Raw genomic sequence first — 19,849 nt, 5'->3', positions numbered from 1 at the left:
CAAAAAACAGCAACCAAAAAACAACAAAAAACACACCTCAGAAAGGTCACTTACTAGGAACAGCTCACAGTTCAGAGTGCAATCTAATTTGGGGAAGGTGCAGTAAGCCCATTTTGAATACAAGTGGCCGTGTTAGGCCCAAAGCAATCTGAACAAGCATTAACCTACTTCTGCCCCCTTTCAGGGACATCTATTGTGTGACGTTCATAATGGAAATGGGAGAGAAATGTACTCTTCCTATGTTAGATATATTCTGAGTATGTTACAATTTTCTCCCCATTATAGTCGGACATTAAGATAGAGCATCTTTATTATCAAAGATGGGTCTGAACCCAAACCCTCGATCCCAACTCTAGGGCTATTTGAAATCCAAAGCCAGACCTGAATTTAACAGATACATTGGGAACTGCAGATCTGAAGTCAACCCCCCCACATCCCATCCTCCCAAAGACTTTGTCTGTTTAAAATCCGGTTCTGAATTTTGTAGATTTACTGTCTGCTGCTGAAGACCACATGGTAATTTGGCTTCTAGATGCGGTGTTGCCCTGGCAGGCATCAAGACTCCATGGGGTCCTTTTCTGCAAGGACAAGGAATCTTCAGCCCACCAGAATAACTGGGAAGAAACTCAGTTTCCTGCCCCCATAAATAGTTTCCCCAGCATAGATAAGAATCAGGCCATAGCAAGCCAAGAGTAAGTAGCAAATGCAGGCAGAACTTGAACACAGGATGATCAATGCAAAAAACAGGACAAACCTTAGGTGTATTTATACCCAAATGTAGGGTGAAGCATTTACCCATCTCTTCTGCTTCTCTAGCTTTCTTTGATGTTCCTCCACATATCTCCTAATTTAACCTATGAAGGCAAAGAACCTGCCTTCCAAACAGCAGTCACATCCTTTTTGGAATAGGAGCCATGTATTCATAGATTATAAAGCCAGAAGGGATCATTGTGATCAACTTCTCAGCCCTTCTGTATAATACAGGCCATAGGACTTCTCTCCATCCTGTTCTAACTGGTTTTAATTCAGGGAATTCACCACCCAGTCCTTGGTAAGTTGGTCCAATGGTGAATTATTCTCACCACTAAAAGGCTGCACCTGATTTCCTGTCTGAATTTCTTTTAACTTCAACTCCTGGCCAGTGGATATTGTTATACCTGGCTCTGCTAGACTGAAGAGCCAATTAACAAATTTCCATTCCCCATGCAGGTGCTAGGAGACCATGACCTTTCCCTTCTCTTTGATAACCTAAATCGATTGAGTTCCTTGAGTCTTTCACTACAAGGCATCTTTTCCAACCCTTTAATGTTTGTGCATCAAAGGCAGAATTCACCTCACAGTTGCTGGAGAAGGTGACCAAAGCAAAGAGCACAGATTAGTTCAAGGGATGCATACATTTACTTCTGAAAAAGGGCAGGGAAAGACCAGGAAGGTAGCACTAAAGGATCATTTGAAGAGGAGCAGCACTTGGGCCAGAGGAACTTTCCTGTTTCTAAAAACACTTCTGTCCTTTTATGGCACAGAGTCAACACAGTTACATGGTGGATCTGATCTTAGGCTTCATGACTAGAGGGGAAAAAAGACCCCACCCACATATGGGAGCTGTGCCTCATTCTGGGGGAAGGGACACCACACTTGGAAAGTGAGAAAGCTTATATCATACATTTGCTGACTGGGTCTTTAGTATTTTTTCCTGATCAGTCTGAATTCCTGATACTTCACATGGCACCGGGCTAGCAATGCATTGTGAGTGAAATTCACAACCCCGTGCGCAAAGCAAGAGTGACGGCTTGTGAGAAGTAGTACAACACTGGCTTTGCAGGGAATGGAAAGAGTATCTAGTCCAACCTCTCTAGAGGGATTTCTGGCCCTGCTTGCCAGTTCCTTCCCCTCCTTCAGCTCATAGGCAAACCCATGCCCACAAAATACCAGTCAGATCAGAAGCTCATCCTTGGGAAGCAGGCATATGACACAACCGACCTAACAAACAAACTTGTTCTGGAAAGGAAGGAGTGTTGTATCGTAAGTCTAAAGAAACCTGGAGACGTCAATTTAAGAGTTTTTTTCCGCATCCTCTCTCTAGTACTTCCATGGTCCCGATCACCATAGTATCCGACTGCATGGCACGCTCAGAAAGTGACTTATAAGTAGCCATGAGCCAAATGGCAGATGTCCAGGAGCCATATTGGCATCTAAGCACTAAACAGCTATTTCACACACACTATAACATGAATACACTATACTTTTGTCGAGTGTCATCTTAAAACTAACTATTTCGTAAGTGAAACAATGATTACTAAAAAGGAGACGGAGAAAGGTAGAGACAAGTATATTTTGTTATCTCTTTTCCACTAAGCTCAAGAACTTGGTAATAAACATCCTTCAGGGGTCATCAATGAGGATAAATTTCAGTACATAGGATTTTTTTCTACCCAGACCTTGTTATGAGATCAAAATGGGAGGGGGCGGGGGGAATCTTGTTGCTTCGGCGCCCCCTGCTGACCAATTTTAGAAATGACAGGCTAGCTCCAAAACAAGGCCAGTCCATTCCTCCTGCTATGAAAGACCTAATCGGGGAAAGAGTAAAATCAGGGAGATGCCTCAGGAACGGCAGGAGGCCCACCAGCTAAAGGGAAGCATGAGAAAAGACTATTGGGCAACTGTCTAGTGCTTGTGTTATCAAAGTAATTCATGCCTTAGCAACAGAAGTTTAAGAAGTAAATGCATCGTCAGCACACTCCACACTTACACAGCTCTCAAAGCACTGTATCATTCAGTGTCATTACTCACATTTTACACAAGCAGCACAGAGCAGCAAAGTGGTTGCTGAAGGTCACACAGCAAGTCGCTTGCACAGACTAGGAACAGAAATCAAGATTCCTGGGGTGAAATGCTGGCCCCATTTTGCCACTGACTTTAGCCTGCATTGATTTCAATGGGGTCAGTCCCCTACGCTAACAAACTAGACCACCCTGCCTCCCAATTTATTAAGAAGAGCCCACTGAGCCAAATTCTGCCTCTTAGTGTAGGCAGGTTTAATTCCATTGACTTCAGCGGACCTGCTGCCTCTCAAACCCAGTCTGAATCTGGTCCAATAGTAGGAGTCTGCATTAAAATAGCAAAAGACAGGAATAAAAGCTGCCGGGCGGCTAGTATCTCAAACCAATGAGCCGAAGCATTCAGGAGTCTCAGAATTAAGGCACAGAAAAGCTATAGTCTGGCTGGAGACATAATCACAGAGTGCTTTTGCCCCAGTTCTACCTGTGAGGCTACAACGGTGTGACCGTGGTGGCTACTTTTGCTGCGTCAGCCCCCTCCCTCAAAGCGGTAATGGAGCTGCCAGCCAGATCTGAAGCACAGCAGAATTGTCAGACTCCAATGGGAGCTGCAGCCGTTCTGCAAATCAGCATGGGTGGTGTGTACATCCGTTCGTAAATCAAAAGCAGATTAAGCGAGAATAGCCTGAGTTTGGGTCCACGCATTTCTCTTCCAAAGAGGAAACCACCCATTTCCCAACCAAGTGGGATCAGAGATTCTAGAACTTCTGCTAAGCAAATGACGGAGCCAGTGACTGGCAGCACATAAGGCTCACAGCCGAATACAAAATGCCTACGAATCGGAAGATGAAATCTGAAAAACCAGCAGCTTGTGGCGACTGGACGGGAAAGAGCACTTATTGTACTTCAAGCCATCTTTTATCCTGTACCAAAGAAGCTCTTACACAACTGGTCCATTCAAAATATGCGCCATCATTAACAGTCAGGGGGATGATACAGTATGCTGCTCTTTAAATACACTATAAAGTTGTTGTAAGGACAGGGATGTCTCAGACCCTTAGACACCTCCGGAGACCCCCAAAGTACAGTGTGCATCTCTTCCCTGGGTGCCAATGAAAGTGGACCTCTCAGACTTGCTTTGTAAATGTTCCCCCACAGGCTTCTAAATCTTAAATATGTAAATGGACAGAATCAGACTTTCAGCTGGTGCCACAGGATTCTAGACCATAAAATGATACACGTTTCCATTGCAAAATGAAAGGGGTTTCTCCTTCCTTTCATGGTTTCCTTTCTTCTGGGCATGCTTCTAATTACCTTAGCATTTTCTTTAAAAAATAATAATAATAAATAATAATAATAATAATAATAGAATCCTGTAGAAAAACTTGCACCATCTTTTGTTAACTGCTTCTAATGGCCCAGATTTTTATAATGGTAGGATAGACAGGATGGTACTCGTGGTTAGGGTGCTAATCTGGGACCTAGAAAACCAGGATTCAGCTCACTGCCCTACCAGACAGCAAACAAGTTAATTAGGGTTCGTCTACTTTGCAGCTGGGAACGTGCTTCCCAGGGCAGGGAGACAGATAGGCACCAGCATACTCAAAAGGGCAGCAGTGGCAGATGGGGCTAGCTGCCTGAGTGCAATCACACGTACTCCCTGGTTATGTACATGGGTGGCTAGCATGAGCTGCCGTCCAGGCCACATAGACCTGCATGCTAAAAATAGCATGCAGGTCTATCTACCTGTGCTAGGAAACACGCTCCCAGCTGCAGTGTAGACATACTCTAATTGACTCGCCCAAGGTCACTAGAGACACAAGGTGGGTGAGGTGAATGAATTCCGTGTAGCTTGAAAGCTTCTCTCTCTCACCAACAGAAGTTGGTCCAGTAAAAGATACTAGTGTACCTTGACCACCTTGACTCTTTAATAACCTGAGACCAACACAGCTAAAGCAACATTTGCCCAAGGTCACATTTGCCTATGCCTAAAATGTAGGTCGACCTAGCTACATTGCTTAGGGGTGTGAAAGAGTTAAGTTAAGCCAAGCTAAGGCCCAGTACTGATGCTAGTTTTTGAGGGGATGGTGACAGAAAACCCCTTCGGTCACTGTTGTGAATGTCCACACTACAGCAGCCTAGTTGCAGCCGAAGCACTTGTAGTGTAGACATAACCTGCGGCAGTACAGAAAACTGAACCCTGGTCTCCTAAGTCCCAGCTAGCACCTTGACCATCCAGCCATCCCTCCTCTCATACACATCTGTAAAAATCCGAGCCATTCGATGTATTTAACAACGGATGCTAAGGTGACCAGACAGCAAATGTGAAAAATCAGGACCGGGGTGGGAGGTAATAGGAGCCTATATAAGAAAAAGAAACAAAAATCGGGACTGTCCCTATAAAATCAGGACATCTGGTCACCTTAACGGACGCTGCATGGTTTCTAGAGGATTAAAACAAAAACAAAATTACTTAATGTACAGAGGAAAGAAAATAATACCAAAGAGAAACACTCTCCCCCTCCGCCAATTGTATTCAGACAACAGGCACTGCTTTGTCTCAAGAGGACAAAGTCTCCCAACTGTGACACTGAATACAGTAGGATATCTGACCCAGATTTTAGTGCCTGTTGTATGTATCAGAGCCGGCGCATAGATGCTGAAACTCTAAATTTAGCTGCTAAACAGGTGTGCTGGCACAGACAAAGAATGTTACAGTCCTGACAATCGAGATCCTGGGGTGTTTTGTTATGAGTTAGCCAAGATGATAGTTGTCACATACCTGCAACAAGCATTATGCAGCACTGTCTGAACCTACATTGCCCGATCAGGTAGAAAGTACCACAAATCCACTATGGTTTGACTAGCCACACAGATAAAAATCACCCGTAACTTTTCTTTGAACATCTTTGGTCCTGCCATGAGTCGTAGGAGATGAAGACAGTTATCACTGCCTGCTTTGAAAGGCTGAGGACGATGATTATGCAATTCTCTCCCAGCACAAAGAATGACAAAATGTATCAGATCTTACGCTGGGTCATGTAAAAGCAGATGTCAGCATGCATTTGAGACTCCATCATCGAATTTCCCCCAATAAAGAAATTCCTCACCACTCTATTGGCCCACAAATGTATCTTTCACACCCTTATTAGATTTGACAATCTCTACATGCTCAAGCACATAATAATCACAGTTGCGTAGCAGCTTTCATAAGAGGATCTCAAAGCACTTTCCTAAAGATGGGTGAACATTATTATCCCTAATTTTACAAAACAGAGGAAGTGGGGATTTTCAAAGTAGCCCAAGGGGGTTAGGTACTCGAGTTCCAGTGCATTTCAATGGGATTTGGGCATCTAACTTCCTTTGGCCCCTTTGAAAATCCCAGTCTGTGACTTTTGAGAGACTTGCTCAAGGTGGGACTAGACATGGCCACAATTTTCCAAGTTGACTATTGGTTCTGGGTGCCCAATTCAAGACACATTAAAGGGGCTTGATTTTCACAAAACACTGAGCAACCACCCCTCTGACAATAGGGACTTTTTAAGGTGTCTCAAGTCAGGCACCCAAAATGACTAGTCACTTTCCAAAACCTAGGTCGTATCACCTCCCATGTACTAATTTCCAGTCCCATGTACTAAACCATTGGATACCATCACTGCCTCCCCCCAAAAAAATGCACAAGGAAGTCAGTTATATGAAGCAGAAGCTCCAGCGTGTCCCATATTTCCTTCCCATTCTTCTCTTGGATTCTGACTCAGGGAATCACAGCACATAACAGCTTATTTCATAATGGTCAGCAGCAGGCGGTAAACCGGAGGTGATGGATGGGGCGGGGGGGGAAAATCACTGCAAGAACATGTCCAAGAGCAACATAACTCTGTGGCCACCTGTTGGGCAGAGTTGGCTTTTAATTGGGATGGCTTTTTAAGTTTTCATCCATCTGGCTACCAGAAGAGGGAGAAGCAGCTGTGGATGCTGAAAGGCTAGACAATATGGGCCAAATGCATCCTTAAGTGTATCTTCGACTGCCAGTGGAGATACGCCAAGAGCAGATTTGTCCCTATGAGTTATATGGGATTCTGTGTTAGAGGTGTGTTCTCTCTTTCACACACACAAATTCTTGCTTCATTTGCACATCGATCTCGATCTGAAGAAATAACCCTTGTATTTACACAGACTTGTGCTTATAGGAACAAATACATATCAAACACACCTGGTTTTAGAACAGAAAGAAGGTGGCCAGCTGCCGTCTGGTTGCTGTCATGAAAGTACACGCAGCCCAAATACAGAAGGACTAAGTATCAAGCCCAAGGATGAAATTCTGTGCCCACTAAAGTCAGTGGGACTTTTGCCATTGATCGCAGTGGGGCCAGGATGGCATCCTAAGTCTTTATTCTAACACAGTGCAAAGCAACGATGGAAAACCCAGGTCAACCACTGCAAGAAATTGCACAGGAAGAAGTTCAGTGAGACAGGCAAAATAAATTGGAGCACCCAATTGCTAAATCACCTTCTAACCACACAGTCCGTATTTTAACACGCAAGCAGCCCTTTGGCCAGCATCCCGTCATTTACGGAGCGCAGACTGCGTACTTGGCACTGTACAGAAAAACAGGCCTTGCATCAAGGATCTTGCAATCTAGTGCAGACACAGACAAAACAATTCAGACACATAGTACATTGGGTGCTGGTAAAGAAATCAAAGAGATCATTATTGACAGGCTTTGCAGGAGTGGCCTTCGGGAAGGAATGAGGAAGAAAGGCAGGTGGTTTGGTGCATGAAGGGGAGACTGGCAGCATGGAAGAAGACAAAGACAAGTCTGGCAGGGGAGGATACAAAGAAAGGGGGCTGGGAAGGGCAAAGGCAGAGACAGTATCCAGCTGTTGGCCCTTGTCAAACACTTAGATTGGAAGCTCTTTGGGGCAGGGACCCTCTTCTTATTCTGTATTTTTATAGTGCCAAGCACAATGGGGCCTGGTGCATTACTAGGGCACCTGGGTACTACAGCAAGACAAAAAAAATGGGAATCAGGTTCCATTTCTAAGCCTATTTGTTTTACTAAATCTAAGACGACACAAAGGCGAATCCAGAAGTGGAGCCATTAGTTGCAACTCCATTGAAGCCAATAGCACTGCGCCCACTTATAGCAGGCCTGAATTGAGTCCAAAGTGCTCCTAAACTTGCCAGGCAAGTCTTTTGAGCACTATCGTCCCAGGCTAGGATTTTCAAAGCAGCCTAAGGAAGCTAGTGGCCCAAGTCCCCCTGGAAGTCAGTAGGAGTTGGGTGCCTTAGGCTTCCATTGAAAATCTCAGCCTAAGCATTCAGTTATCATAGCAACAACTACTACAGAAAACCCTCAGACAGGTCATGTTCCCAGACAGAATACACTGTGATAACTCACAGGAGCATTAGTTACTGGATATTATTGCCCAGAAATAAGCAAGCACAATACTTAAACCCCATCTCATGGCAACACTGAGTATGTAGTGCTTGGCGAGGTGAAAGTACATGGATATATGTAGAGACTGGAGCGTGGGCAGTCAGGCCTAGCGGACGGAACAGGGTTGGAACCCAGGAAACAAAGTCAGAGTCAGAACCCGAGCTAGGGTCAGGCTGATGCCAAGAGTCAGGGCTGCGGTCGGGGTCGGGAGTCATGCCAAAGGTTGAGCCAAAATCAGGGTCAGGAAGGAGTCACACTGAGGGTCAGGACTGGAGTTAGACAGCCATGCCAAGGGTCAAGCCAGAGTCAGGAACCAGAGGGCAGTGCTGAGTCAGACAGCAATGCCAAAGGTCAAACAGGAGTCAGGGAACAGTAGCAGGGTCAAACCAGAGCCAGGAGTCAGGGGCCAGTATAGCAGCAGATCCAGAGTCCGCTCAGCTGCTCAGACAACTTCCTGTGCCTCTATCTGGCTTAATTAGCGCATCTGGGCCAATTGGTGGGGCTGGAGCCTCTGATGGGCCAGAGTTCTGCTAGCCCCCTTCCCTGCTGGTGCCAGAGAGCCGTCGGTTAGCGGTGATAGTCTGGGTACCACTTGGGGACCCCCCAGAGCTGGATTCGAAACCTGCAATCCCTCATGATACATTCCAGAGCAGCATTAGCAGCGAGCAGAGAAGCGTAAATCAGCTGGCCATCTGCAGCAGCGCGGTAGATAGTAACAGTCCCATCAGATCCCCTGCACCCGAAGAAATACCCAATGCCACTTTAAAAATGATAAACACAAACCTATGTCTGGCTCCTTTTGATGGCTCCATCCTCAGCCCTCCCCCTGCCACCAGAAAGAGACTCTCCACATTTTGCCTGCAGTGCCACCTACTGGTGAAGACAAAGTGCTTCAATTGTTAGAACGGACCCAGAAAAAGCACTTTGAAGTTTCTGCTGGTACATCTCCTCTCTCTCTTCTTTAAGAGCAGACAAGCTGGTGATACAAAACTGGGTTAGTCCTTTAGCCATCCCTCAAGGCATTCACAAACATTCCAAGAGTCAGAAATCCAAACCCTCAGGAACCCTAGCCCGCAAACTCAGAAACAAAACAAGAGCATGGAGCATTTTTCCCTCCTTTTTAAATGAGGTTTTCCCCTAGAGTTCATGTTTTCCGAACAGACCAGCGTCTGAATTTGGGGTGGGGGGGGAGTTATGCTAAATAATGATTCCAATAAGGAATTCACCTGGCATCTTCCTTTTAGAGGTACAGACACAACTAGACTCTTTAATGAGTGACCTGAAAAATTAGGGAACTTCATGCTGAAAATAAGGCTCCTTTAGGGCAGCTCAAGTTGGGCATCCAAAAATCAGGGCACCTAAAAATCACTGGTCACGTTTGAAAACCTTGGGCCAAAATTCCACTTTGAGTCTAATTTCCATTAATGCTTCCATGACAGAAGCATCCTCCACTGACTTCGATGGAGCTACAATAATTTGTATTAGCTGAGGATTTGCCCCTAGATGTACCCAGGGAGAAAGAGTAGTCAAGGCACATGGCTTATAGTCAGACATGGGTTCTAGTCCCTACTCTGCGCAGACTTGCCCTGTGACCTTCTAAATGAGGGATATTAATAATACCTCCCTATCTGATAAGGGTGTTGTGAAATTAAAATTGATTAATGCCTATTAAGAGCTTTATGATCCTGGGATGGACAGTGCTTATCACACCGCGGGTCCCACCGGGCATAACACGACAGCAGCTACCAATGTTGGTTTCATGCATTCAGCCATGCCCAGGATCCATAAGCACTGAGTTGTGGCCTATGCAAAAAACGATTTGCTGGACTTCAGGAGATGACAGAAAGCGTGTTTACTTGGTTTAGCCTTTCATTGATTGTTTTTGTTTCTTTAATGCCCCATGACTTGATTGTCAACATATTTTTGGCAGCAGCAGCAGGTGACTTATCTAACAAATCATCCTGGGTGGCTAATGCAGTTTATGTTTTTATATTTGTAACTATTAGTGCCTGGCTGCCATGGTGATAGGTGCTGTATGAAGGATTGAATAATGTTTATCATTTCCTCTTGCTCACCTCCTGCTATGCACCTCCCAAGCCCCACTCCTAACTCCCCTCTCCATCCTTCTCATCTTCACACCTTCTGGGTTGTCTTTACACTTGGCACTGCCTCCCACTCCTCAGCAGTGAGCAGCCTTCCTTCCCTTCATTTCCCTCGGAAAACGCTCTGCTGCAAAAGCCTTGATCTTCACCACCTCCCGACTGATCCTCCGGCCAGTGTGTCTTTTACCTACCTCTACTGTACGGTCTGCATCTGATCCAGGGCCCAATCCTGCAGACCTTCCTAATGTGAGCCATCCCACTGAAGTTAATTCAGGAGTTTTAAGGAATAACGGAACAGGGCCTTTGATTTAAGGAACTCAAGACAGGGACTGTGTCTTCTTTGTATAGAGCCAGTGTACAATAAACAGGGACAAAAGGAGATGCCAGATACTTCCGAGTTGTAAGGCATTATGGCAAATCTGCATCTCAAGGTATTAGAAGTAGTGCTAATCTTTTTCTAAAGAGGGATCGTGCCAACTTCCTAAGTAGCCCTTTTCACAGTAATTCAGCAGGAAACGCAATTGCTAAAGGATCATAGCAGCTGCAAACAGAACACGGTCCCTGGGCTTCCAAATTCCATGGCAGTCAATGACGTTAATTTCACTTCGTCAAAGGCGCCACATTCTGTTCTCTGTTTTGCAGACCATAAATCTGGAGTGGCTGGGCCAAAGTCAGGGAGTTATTCTCCAGTTGCACACCAATGTAACAGAGACACAACCTAGCTCCGGCAGGCTTAGGAGAGGAAGCATTTCTGAAGTAACAAGAACAAAATGAAGATAAATCCTTCCTGCATTTCCTCCTCTGTTGGGCCTCCTGTGGAGAAGAAGTGTATGCCATGGCCTAAGCCACCTGCAGCAGAGCCAGGTGGGCAGACAGCGAGACCTAGATCCTGCCACTTGCTACAGGGGGTGTAAGGCTGTAGCACAAGTGCAAGCAGAAGCAACACACAGGCCCATGTAAGGATAGCAACCTCCAGCCTGACAGGTAGTAAGTTTCAAGCCATTCTCCCTTATTCACGGAGTTCAAGGGAGCAGGTTAGGGGCACGGGGTGGGCGAGTCGGAGGCAGCAGAAGCTTAAACGTGATCCTCGTTGTGCTAAAATAAGGCATCAAGCTAAGCACTCCCTTTCCTGGGTCTCGCTGATGCCCCTAGGCAGGAGTAATCTCACAGCAGTGCTCTTTTTACTGAATCAGGCCCAGACCGCTCCTGAACTGGAAGGCTGCGCTCGGCAGGCAAGTCTCCGCTTTATTCACCCCTGATTAATTGCGTGTTTCTAAGCCCAACTTTCCACATCTGCACTGGGCAGAATCAAACTCTCAGGGAGAAAGCACTCAACTTGCATCACAGAGTCCACCCCATCCCATCGCAGCCCTCCCACGTTCCCAGAGCACTAAACACACCCTTAAGGGAGAAAAAGAAAGTCGGGGGGCTGAAAATCCTCCAGGCTTCTACTAAGGGGGAAAAAGAAGCCAACTGCCAGGTGGAATCAGAGACTAAAAGACCAGTCGGGAAACCAGGCCAAACACGGTCACTGCCCCAGATGGCATCCAAAATGAACAACCAAGTTAATATCTATCGGCCTGGGAATGGATAGCACCTAAGTTCCCTCTAAGCTGTGCAGCAGCCTATCAAGGACCACAGCGGGAGAAGCACCTCTTCCCCAGGCGTGGAGCTGCCGCGGCAGGGAGAGGCACCTGTCCCCGGGTGCTGCTGCGGCGAGAGAGGGCTGGGGGGAGTCCTCTCTCCTCGCTGCAGCCCCAGGGCACCCTATACCACAAACTCCTCATCCTCCCCCCCCTCACCAGAGCCCACACCCCCAGCCAGAGTCCTCACCCCCCACTCATACCCCAACCCTCTGTCCCAGCCTGGAGCCCCCTCCCACATTCCGAACCCCTCGGCTTTACCCCCTCCACACATGACCTCCATATTGGTGCACATCACAAAATTCATCCCACACGTGCCTGGGAAAAGTTAGAGGGAACATTGGATAGCACACTTACCACATTCCAGAAAAGCGGGTTAAAAGCAATGCAAAGGACAGCAGCAGCGAAGGTGGAATCGGTCATTTTGACATAGCCGAGCAGCAGTGTCATGGCTGAGGAATCAACCTGCGGAAAAGGAACAAAGTCAGCAGGGGCATCCGTCTCGCATGGTCACGAGCTATCTTCTAGACTGCGTCTTTTAGAAGGCTGAATACAGGCCCATGGGAAGGGTAAATCAGATTCTTCCAGCAACTGAGTCTACTGCAGTATATTCCTGCCATATAAATGTCTGTAGTCCTATCGCTGTGCGTTCTGGTCCCGTGAGCTCCCACAAGCTAAGCAGGGTTGCAGTGGGTCAGTACTTGGACTGGAGACCTCCAATGGACATTGAAGGAAATGTATAGATCAGTAGAAGACACCTCCGGGAGGCTGGGGGCACTAAAGGATGCTGTGCTGCTAGAAGCACCAACAAAAGAGATAAAGTTGAAATCATGAAGAACCCACAGCTTGATTTATTTAGGTAAAAGGGACCCATTATCGCCAGTGTCCTGCTGAAATCGGGACTCTGACGTCGCATTCTAGATTCCCTCCTGAGCGTCAGCTGGATATCGTATTCTTCTTCACTTCCTGTCCTAAACTGTGGCGAAGCATTACTGTGCCATGTGTAACCCCAGAACTGGCTTCAGTGGCATTGGTGGACGAATCCTTTTGCTGCCCCCAAGGGATGTTGGAAAGGTATGCAAAGTGCTTTGTGGCGTTAGGATGCTAGGTACTAAATATGGACCGCGTGTGACCCTAATACTGAGCCTCCTGCCCCTGACTGGATTACTGAGTGCTTCTGAGAGCCAGACCAGTAGAAGTTGCAAGCGCTCAGAGACAAGGGCGTCAACCACTTCCATCCTGTCATAGCATCATAGAATATCAGGTTGGAAGGGACCTCAGGAGGCTCAGGCTCAAAGCAGGGCCGATCTCCAATTTTTGCCCCAGATCCCTAAATGGCCCCCTCAAGGATTGAACTAACAACCCTGGGTTTAGCAAGCCAATACTCAAACCACTGAGCTATCCCTCCCCACTGTAGATTTCTCATCTGTGATTCAGACACAACTAAACGTGTTTAAGGGGGAGGGTTGGTATTTGGGTAGGCACCACAAGGGTGTGTCGTGCAGGAAATCCAAATATATGTTTCGGAGTTAAATAAAAGGGCATGGTATTTCCTAGTGCCTCAGCTCACTACCAGGGAGGAAAGGTGATTTTGTGGTTAAAGCTGGACTGAGACTCCAGGGATTTGGGCTCAGTTCCCAGTTCTGCCACAGATTTCCTGTGTGACCTGGTAGTTACTACCCCAACTCCAGCCCTCAGGTTTTCCTTCTGTGAAGTGGGAATTATACCTACCTGCCTCTTCAGGTGTCTGGAGAATAAATTCATCCATGTTTGCAAATGAAGCGGATCAGGATCTTTTGAGCAAGACATTTTTCATCCAAAAAAAAAAAAGGGGGGGGGAGGTCTTTTTTGAAAAAGAAAATTGTCGATATTGTCAATTTTTCTGTAAAAACTCTTCCTACCTTTATTCCCCCTCCCCGATTTTTTTTTAATTGAAAACAGCTCAATTTGGGGGTTAGCAAAACCAAAACATTCTGCAAACCACTTTGAAAAACAGTTCAGAACAAAAAAAAAAAAAACCCCGCAAAATGGGTCTGTTTCAAACAGTTCTGAAGCTAAGACCACTTCAAGCCGTCAAAGGTTTTCACTTTTTGAACCACTCTGTTGGTGAGGCACTCAGATACTATGGTGAAGGAGGGGCCACACAAAGACTAGATGGGAGCTCCAACTGCAGTCTGATTCTCAGAGCCCACATCTCAGATCCCACCGTGCAAGTAATACCAATATTTAAAAGAGAGCAATGACTGACTGCAAGAGGCCTCTTCCCTGAAGGGTACCCAGTGCACTAAGCATGAAATAGCTTCATCTTGCACACACAGAGAAAGGAGCTCACTTGCACTCCCAACCGCCTCGTGGGTCCTCTGAATTATCTAGAATTGCAGTGCGATTTGGGAAGAGCTGGGACATTAGATCAGATGCAATTTATTTACAGCTCAACCCCGTTTTTGCAAGGCTAAAGGGCTGCAGAGAACTGAATTCTCTCAAACCTCGGGAATCCATTCCCGCATTGTGCTCTTTCAGCAGCAACCTGTCCATGCTTTTCGCTTTAAAGCTAGAATTACACAAGCTATTTCAAAGGGCGTCTTTCAGATGCTTTACAATCACGGACAAATGGGGAATTACTGAATCCAGAAGGAGGCCGCAAGGGTTCACTTACAGAATGTTTCTGAAAATTACAGTGCTTGGAAGGAGCTACAGTAGGGTGACCAGATATCAAATGTGAAAAATCGACATGGGGTGGGGGTAACAAGTGCCTATATAAGACAAAGCCCCGAATATCAGGACTGTCCCTATAAAATCAGGACATCTGGTCACCCAAAGCTACAGGAATAGCTCACACAAGGCCTGATCCTGCCCTTCCTTGCCCAGACAGAACTCCCAACGTAGGCTCAGGCCTATACTGGATACCAAGACCTATCTAATATCCATCCCCTATTCTCCATTCCCACTGCAACCCTTCTATTGTGCCTTGACTCACACCATCTGCCAGGCTTCTGTGCCTCTAATTTCTCCCTCCACACCCCCAGCCTCTACAAAATGCTGCGAGTAAACCCATCTTCCTCTCCCTGGTCGCACAGCCATATTCCTCTCCCCTATACCAGCTAGGCCTCGCCTTTCACGCCATGTTCCAACATCTCATGGTCACATTCCAGGCACCAGGCCTGCTCCATTACTGCCGACACGTCTTCCTTCCTCCTAACTCCTACCAGCAAGCTGCACTCCATGTCAGCCACCATCTACCACTCCTCTCCAAGCCTCCTTGCTGCCCCCAAAAAGGTTGGATCCATAGGACCAGAACCTGCAGAGCCTGGGACAACTGGCGTTCCCGCATCGCCGCTGGAGGCCATGCAGAGCCACACCCAAGGAGCACTGTGGAAGTTAGGCACCCCAGGAAGTGCTGCCCAAAGGATCAGAGCAACAGCACCCTCTGGCCTTCTGATTGGCCCATGTTCTCTATTTAACTCTGGAGGCCAGCCCCAGGAAGTTGTCTGGGTAACCATGAAGAGGTCTAGCTTGCTAGGATTCCACACCTCCGGTCTCCAACCCGAGCCTGACTCGGACCCGGACCCTTTCCTATCAATCCTAGCTCTACCGATTACCGTACGGTGGCCAGGTGCCAGTTTTGCACCTAAAAGTCCAGTCAAAAAGGGGACCGGACACCCAAAGCCCGGTTACTGATGGGGGGGAGGCGCCAGGTCATCACCTTCACCAGCCCCTACTCAGCCAGGGCCGCCTCCTACCTTCATCAGGTGGCTGCAGCTCCCAGACCTGGTTCCACAGGCAAGTCCCTCCTGACCCGGGCAGAGCAGGTGGGAAGGGAAAAGCAGGGAGTGATGGGGGCAGACAGGGGTAGGGCCTTGAGGTGGGGCAAGGGTGGGTCCTCAGGGGGAAAAGGCAGGGCAGGGGAGGTTCTAGCACTCCTGCGGGAGTGTCCGGTTTTTAAATATTACCAAGTTGGCAACCCTAGATTACTGTGATCCCTGCTGGCTGACCTTGTGGCGGTCCTTGACTTGTGGACACAAGGCTAGACCAGTCCTCCTTTCAGTCAAGTGTCTCCTTAAAAGACAAGGATTCTCAGCATTAACCAATGGTCCGTCTTCTAATAATCCAGTGCACAACATGTCCGGACTGTATGGTCTGTACCTAATTTAAATTCTAAGCCCTGAGGGACAAGGACAGGGACTTCCTCTCCCCCCCATTTCATATAGCACTGAGCACCCCGTCAGTACCTGACAAGCAACATCCTGGCTTGTTGACCTATTAACTCATTGTCAGTAACATCATTAATAGGAGGCTCAATTTCTTTTCTCCTCCAGAACCCATCAAATTCACTGCCGCCAACATGAAACAGATTTGGTTGTGCTTTCGCAGGCCAAGGGGGGGAACTCATTCACAGACTCATAGATATTAAGGTCAGAAGGGACCATTATGATCATCTAGTCTGACCTCCTGCACAATGCAGGCCACAGAATCTCACTCACCCACTCCTGCAATAAACCTCTGACCTATGTCTGAGCTACTGAAGTCCTCAAATCATGGTTCAAAGACTTCAAGGAGCAGAGAATCCTCCAGCAAGTGACCCATGCCCCATGCTGCAGAGGAAGGCAAAAAACCCCAGGGCCTCTTCCAATCTGCCCTGGAGGAAAATTCCTTCTCGACCCCAAATATGGCAATCAGCTGAACCCTGAGCATGTGGGCAAGATTCACGAGCCAGATCCTCAGGAAAGAATTCTCTGTAGTAACTCAGATCCCTCTCCTTCTAACATTCCATCACAGGCCATTGGGCCTATTTACCATGAATAGTTAAAGATCAATTAATTGCCAAAATCATGTTACCCCATCATACCTTCTCCTCCATAAACTTATCAAGCTTAATCTTGAAGCCAGATAGGTCTTTCGCCCCCACTGCGTCCCTTGGAAGGCTATTCCAGAACTTCACTCCTCTGATGGTTAGAAACCTTCGTCTAATTTCAAGTCATTAGGATGGTGTCTCTCCAAGGGGTTTGTACTGTTATGAAATTAAAACAAACGCAGCACAATCTGAACTCGGCACCACATCAGTCACTAAGTAACTGTATGTGTAAGACAAGAAAGACTCATGTCAGCAAAAGGGCTGTTCACTTTCCTCCCAAAGATAGCAACAGAAATCAGACACTGCAGGATTTGCAAAGGGGCGCTCTAAAAAAGGGGGATAGAAGAGTTGAAACAGGGCCTAGATTATACTATGGCTCTGCCCAAAGGCCTGGATCAAGACCAGGGCCCTGCTGTGTTAGGCGCTGTACAGACACAGGCCCTGATCCAGCATCAGACCATGCACTGTACAAAGAGCGGGGGCACTCTTGTAATGGGTCACTGCATTGATGTCAGTGAGGCTGCCATAGACTCAGCAGTCCATCCATTGTAGGATCATGGCCCTAGAGGTAGACATGGTCCCTGCCTTGATGAATTTACAATTTAAAAAGGCAAATATCATAGAAAGGATAGGGGAAGAGGATCACATTTTTGCACACGTGCTATTCTTTATTTCGTTTAGTAATTACACAGATAAGTAACAGCTTTCCCCAGTTGCTCCTCAGCCAAGCCACTGGATAATTTTTTGTAAACATTATGCTGGGAGTCACACTTCAGTTATAGGAGTGCTGGAAAAACCAGGTACGCTAAATGGAGTGGATTCTCAATGCCCATCTAAAGCGGCCTTGCTCGGACTCTGATTCTACTCCCATTGGGCTCGACCGTCTAAGTCATTTATAAGACAATAGTACCTAAAATATAAACAGTGGACCACACTGAGCCCTGGAATAGATGGATGTACCTCCACTGAAGTTAAGGGAATTCCACCTGCTTTACACGAGGGCTTCGTCTGACCGAATATATCCAGGTAAATATTGAAACTAGCACCCTAAAGGTCACTGAAATAAAGGGTGAAATAGTATGTCACTAGCTTTGTAGGCAATGAAAATACCACAACTACTCACAGATATATCTATGCACAGGGAAGAACTAAATATACCCTGGAGATTTCTTCCAACACAAATAAACATGAAAGCAGACACACAGTTTCCTAAAGCTGGAGCGTAGCATTCACCAGACGCACACTGGTTTGTTTTCAGCATAGTTTGATGAAGTAACATATGGTTTGTGTGACACAGCGCTCCTGCTTTCACATTTTTGCTCATCTTTACAACAATCCATGTTACAGCATGCCCATCTGCAGCAATACGGGGTTCCAACTACCGAGAGCCCCAAATAACACTCACCGAAGTCAGCAGGACTGGAGAGTGCTCAGCAGCTCACAAGCAGGAGGATGGCCTATAACAGCTGAGAAAACAACCTTCCCCTCCTCCCTGCTTTGAGTCTCAATACGGAGCAAAGCAGCTGCAAGAATTACAATGTAAACACAAGACACAATACTCTGCCAAAATGTGGTCAGATCATTTTAGGAATGTTCACTCCTCCTAAACCACTGACATTTGCAATAACACGGGAGTGGGGTGAGGTGAGGGACTAAGAGCAGTGCTTCCATACAAATTGTTATTAAACTCTTCAGAAAGACTTCTGAAAGAGACAAAAAATACCTTGGCTATTAATGGCTTAGTTGTAACTGCCAGAGCACTGATAGCAAAAGCAAATGATGTGAGGTCAACATAACCCCAAAGCAGCAGCTAATGACAGATAAAGGCCCTTTCCCTCCACCGCCTCCCACTAAAGCCGAGCTGGTCCCAAGCCCTGCACCAATTTCAAAGGAACAACAGGCAGGGGGAAGAGGGGGAGGAGAAGATATTTATCAGTGCAGCTCTGCACAGAACATAAGAACGCTGATGGATGACAATATTTTTGTATGTTAGTGTCAGGTCATAACTATGATTCCTACAGTCAGATTCTGTTGTGCAAAACAGTCTAGTTAACACTGCTGCCTCACACAGAACTGCCCGATTTTACCTATTTATCCCTAAATCAGGAAGTACAAACTGAAATCCACTGACAAACTAACTGCCTGACCCCACCCCTGGGTGTGTGTGTCAATGTTACAGACCAGGGAAGCTAGTTAATGCACACCATTAGCTGCTCTCTAAGCCCTAGATTTAAATCCTAGCGAATGAAAGCACGCCTCGTGCTTCCCCCACCACACACACAAAACCACTGCACAAATGAACAGCAAAATTTGCAACCAATACCTTGCTATAATCCAAATTACTCAGTCCTCCACAGCAGTCCAAGTGGGATGGCAAAGCACCACCTGCCAGCATTCAAAGTTCAGCTTATCTCCTAAACTGACCAGGCCCTGAGCCTTTTATAACCTGTGTGGACACAAGCCATGCCCAGGCTGGGGGTGAGGGGCATTCAGTGGAACCTCTGGACGCCCTCACCCCCTGATCAGCTGTGACAGCCCTTCCCCCCCAGCAAGCACCCAGCCCTGCTTCCTGGTTATCACTTTAAACCCTGCCAGGGCATTCTGGGAAGTGTAGTTTCCTCCACCCAGGCTTCCCAGCGGCTTCTGTGCAGAGAACTACAAGGCCCAGAGGACGCAGGGCGGCTGAGTGCTCCGCAAAAGCCTCCAGGCTCAGAGCAGCATGTTCCAGGGCAGCTGAGCTCGAGCCCATTCTCCCCTGGGTTGGAGCCACTGTCCCCAGGGAGTCAGGCCAGGGCGGGATGGAAATTAAGTTGGGAATCACTGACCTTTTTTAGTGGGGTGCCACCTTCTGCCGGCCGAAGGGGTTTGGTGGGGCTCTGGCAAGGCAAGGCTGCGCTGGACTTCGCCCTGGGGTTAGGCAGTCGTCCAGTGGCGTGGCGGTCACGACCAGTGCCAGGGAGGAGGGGGCAGATCGATAGGTCCTTCCCAAAGTCTACAGCCAAGCCGGGGCTTTCATCCCTCTTTATCAGTGTCA

General features: G+C 47.2%; 1 protein-coding gene across 4 annotated transcripts in view; it reads right to left on the bottom strand.

The window, feature by feature from the left end:
- PEMT (phosphatidylethanolamine N-methyltransferase) overlaps window positions 1–19,378 on the bottom strand; it is a 90,402-nt gene extending 71,024 nt beyond the window's left edge. Inside the window, exons 1-3 of one of the 4 annotated variants that reach the window (XM_048866630.2) lie at window positions 19,139–19,378; window positions 13,695–13,756; window positions 12,321–12,428 (exon numbers count right to left, since the gene is read on the bottom strand). In XM_048866630.2, the coding sequence (XP_048722587.1) occupies window positions 12,321–12,428; window positions 13,695–13,727 (141 nt within the window). In that variant the 5' untranslated portion in view covers window positions 13,728–13,756; window positions 19,139–19,378. Of the gene's footprint in view, window positions 1–12,320; window positions 12,429–13,694; window positions 13,757–16,809; window positions 16,968–18,220; window positions 18,303–19,138 lie in introns of those variants that run through there. The other 3 variants (XM_048866629.2, XM_075117579.1, XM_075117578.1) reach the window with 3 other exon arrangements.
- Between the last annotated feature and the right edge of the window lie 471 nt (window positions 19,379–19,849).

The sequence above is a fragment of the Caretta caretta genome, chromosome 10 (genome assembly GCF_965140235.1).
Source record: "Caretta caretta isolate rCarCar2 chromosome 10, rCarCar1.hap1, whole genome shotgun sequence".
NCBI lineage: Eukaryota > Metazoa > Chordata > Testudines > Cheloniidae > Caretta > Caretta caretta.
Note: the sequence above shows the minus strand (reverse complement) of the source record. Positions and strands in the feature narration are given on the sequence as shown.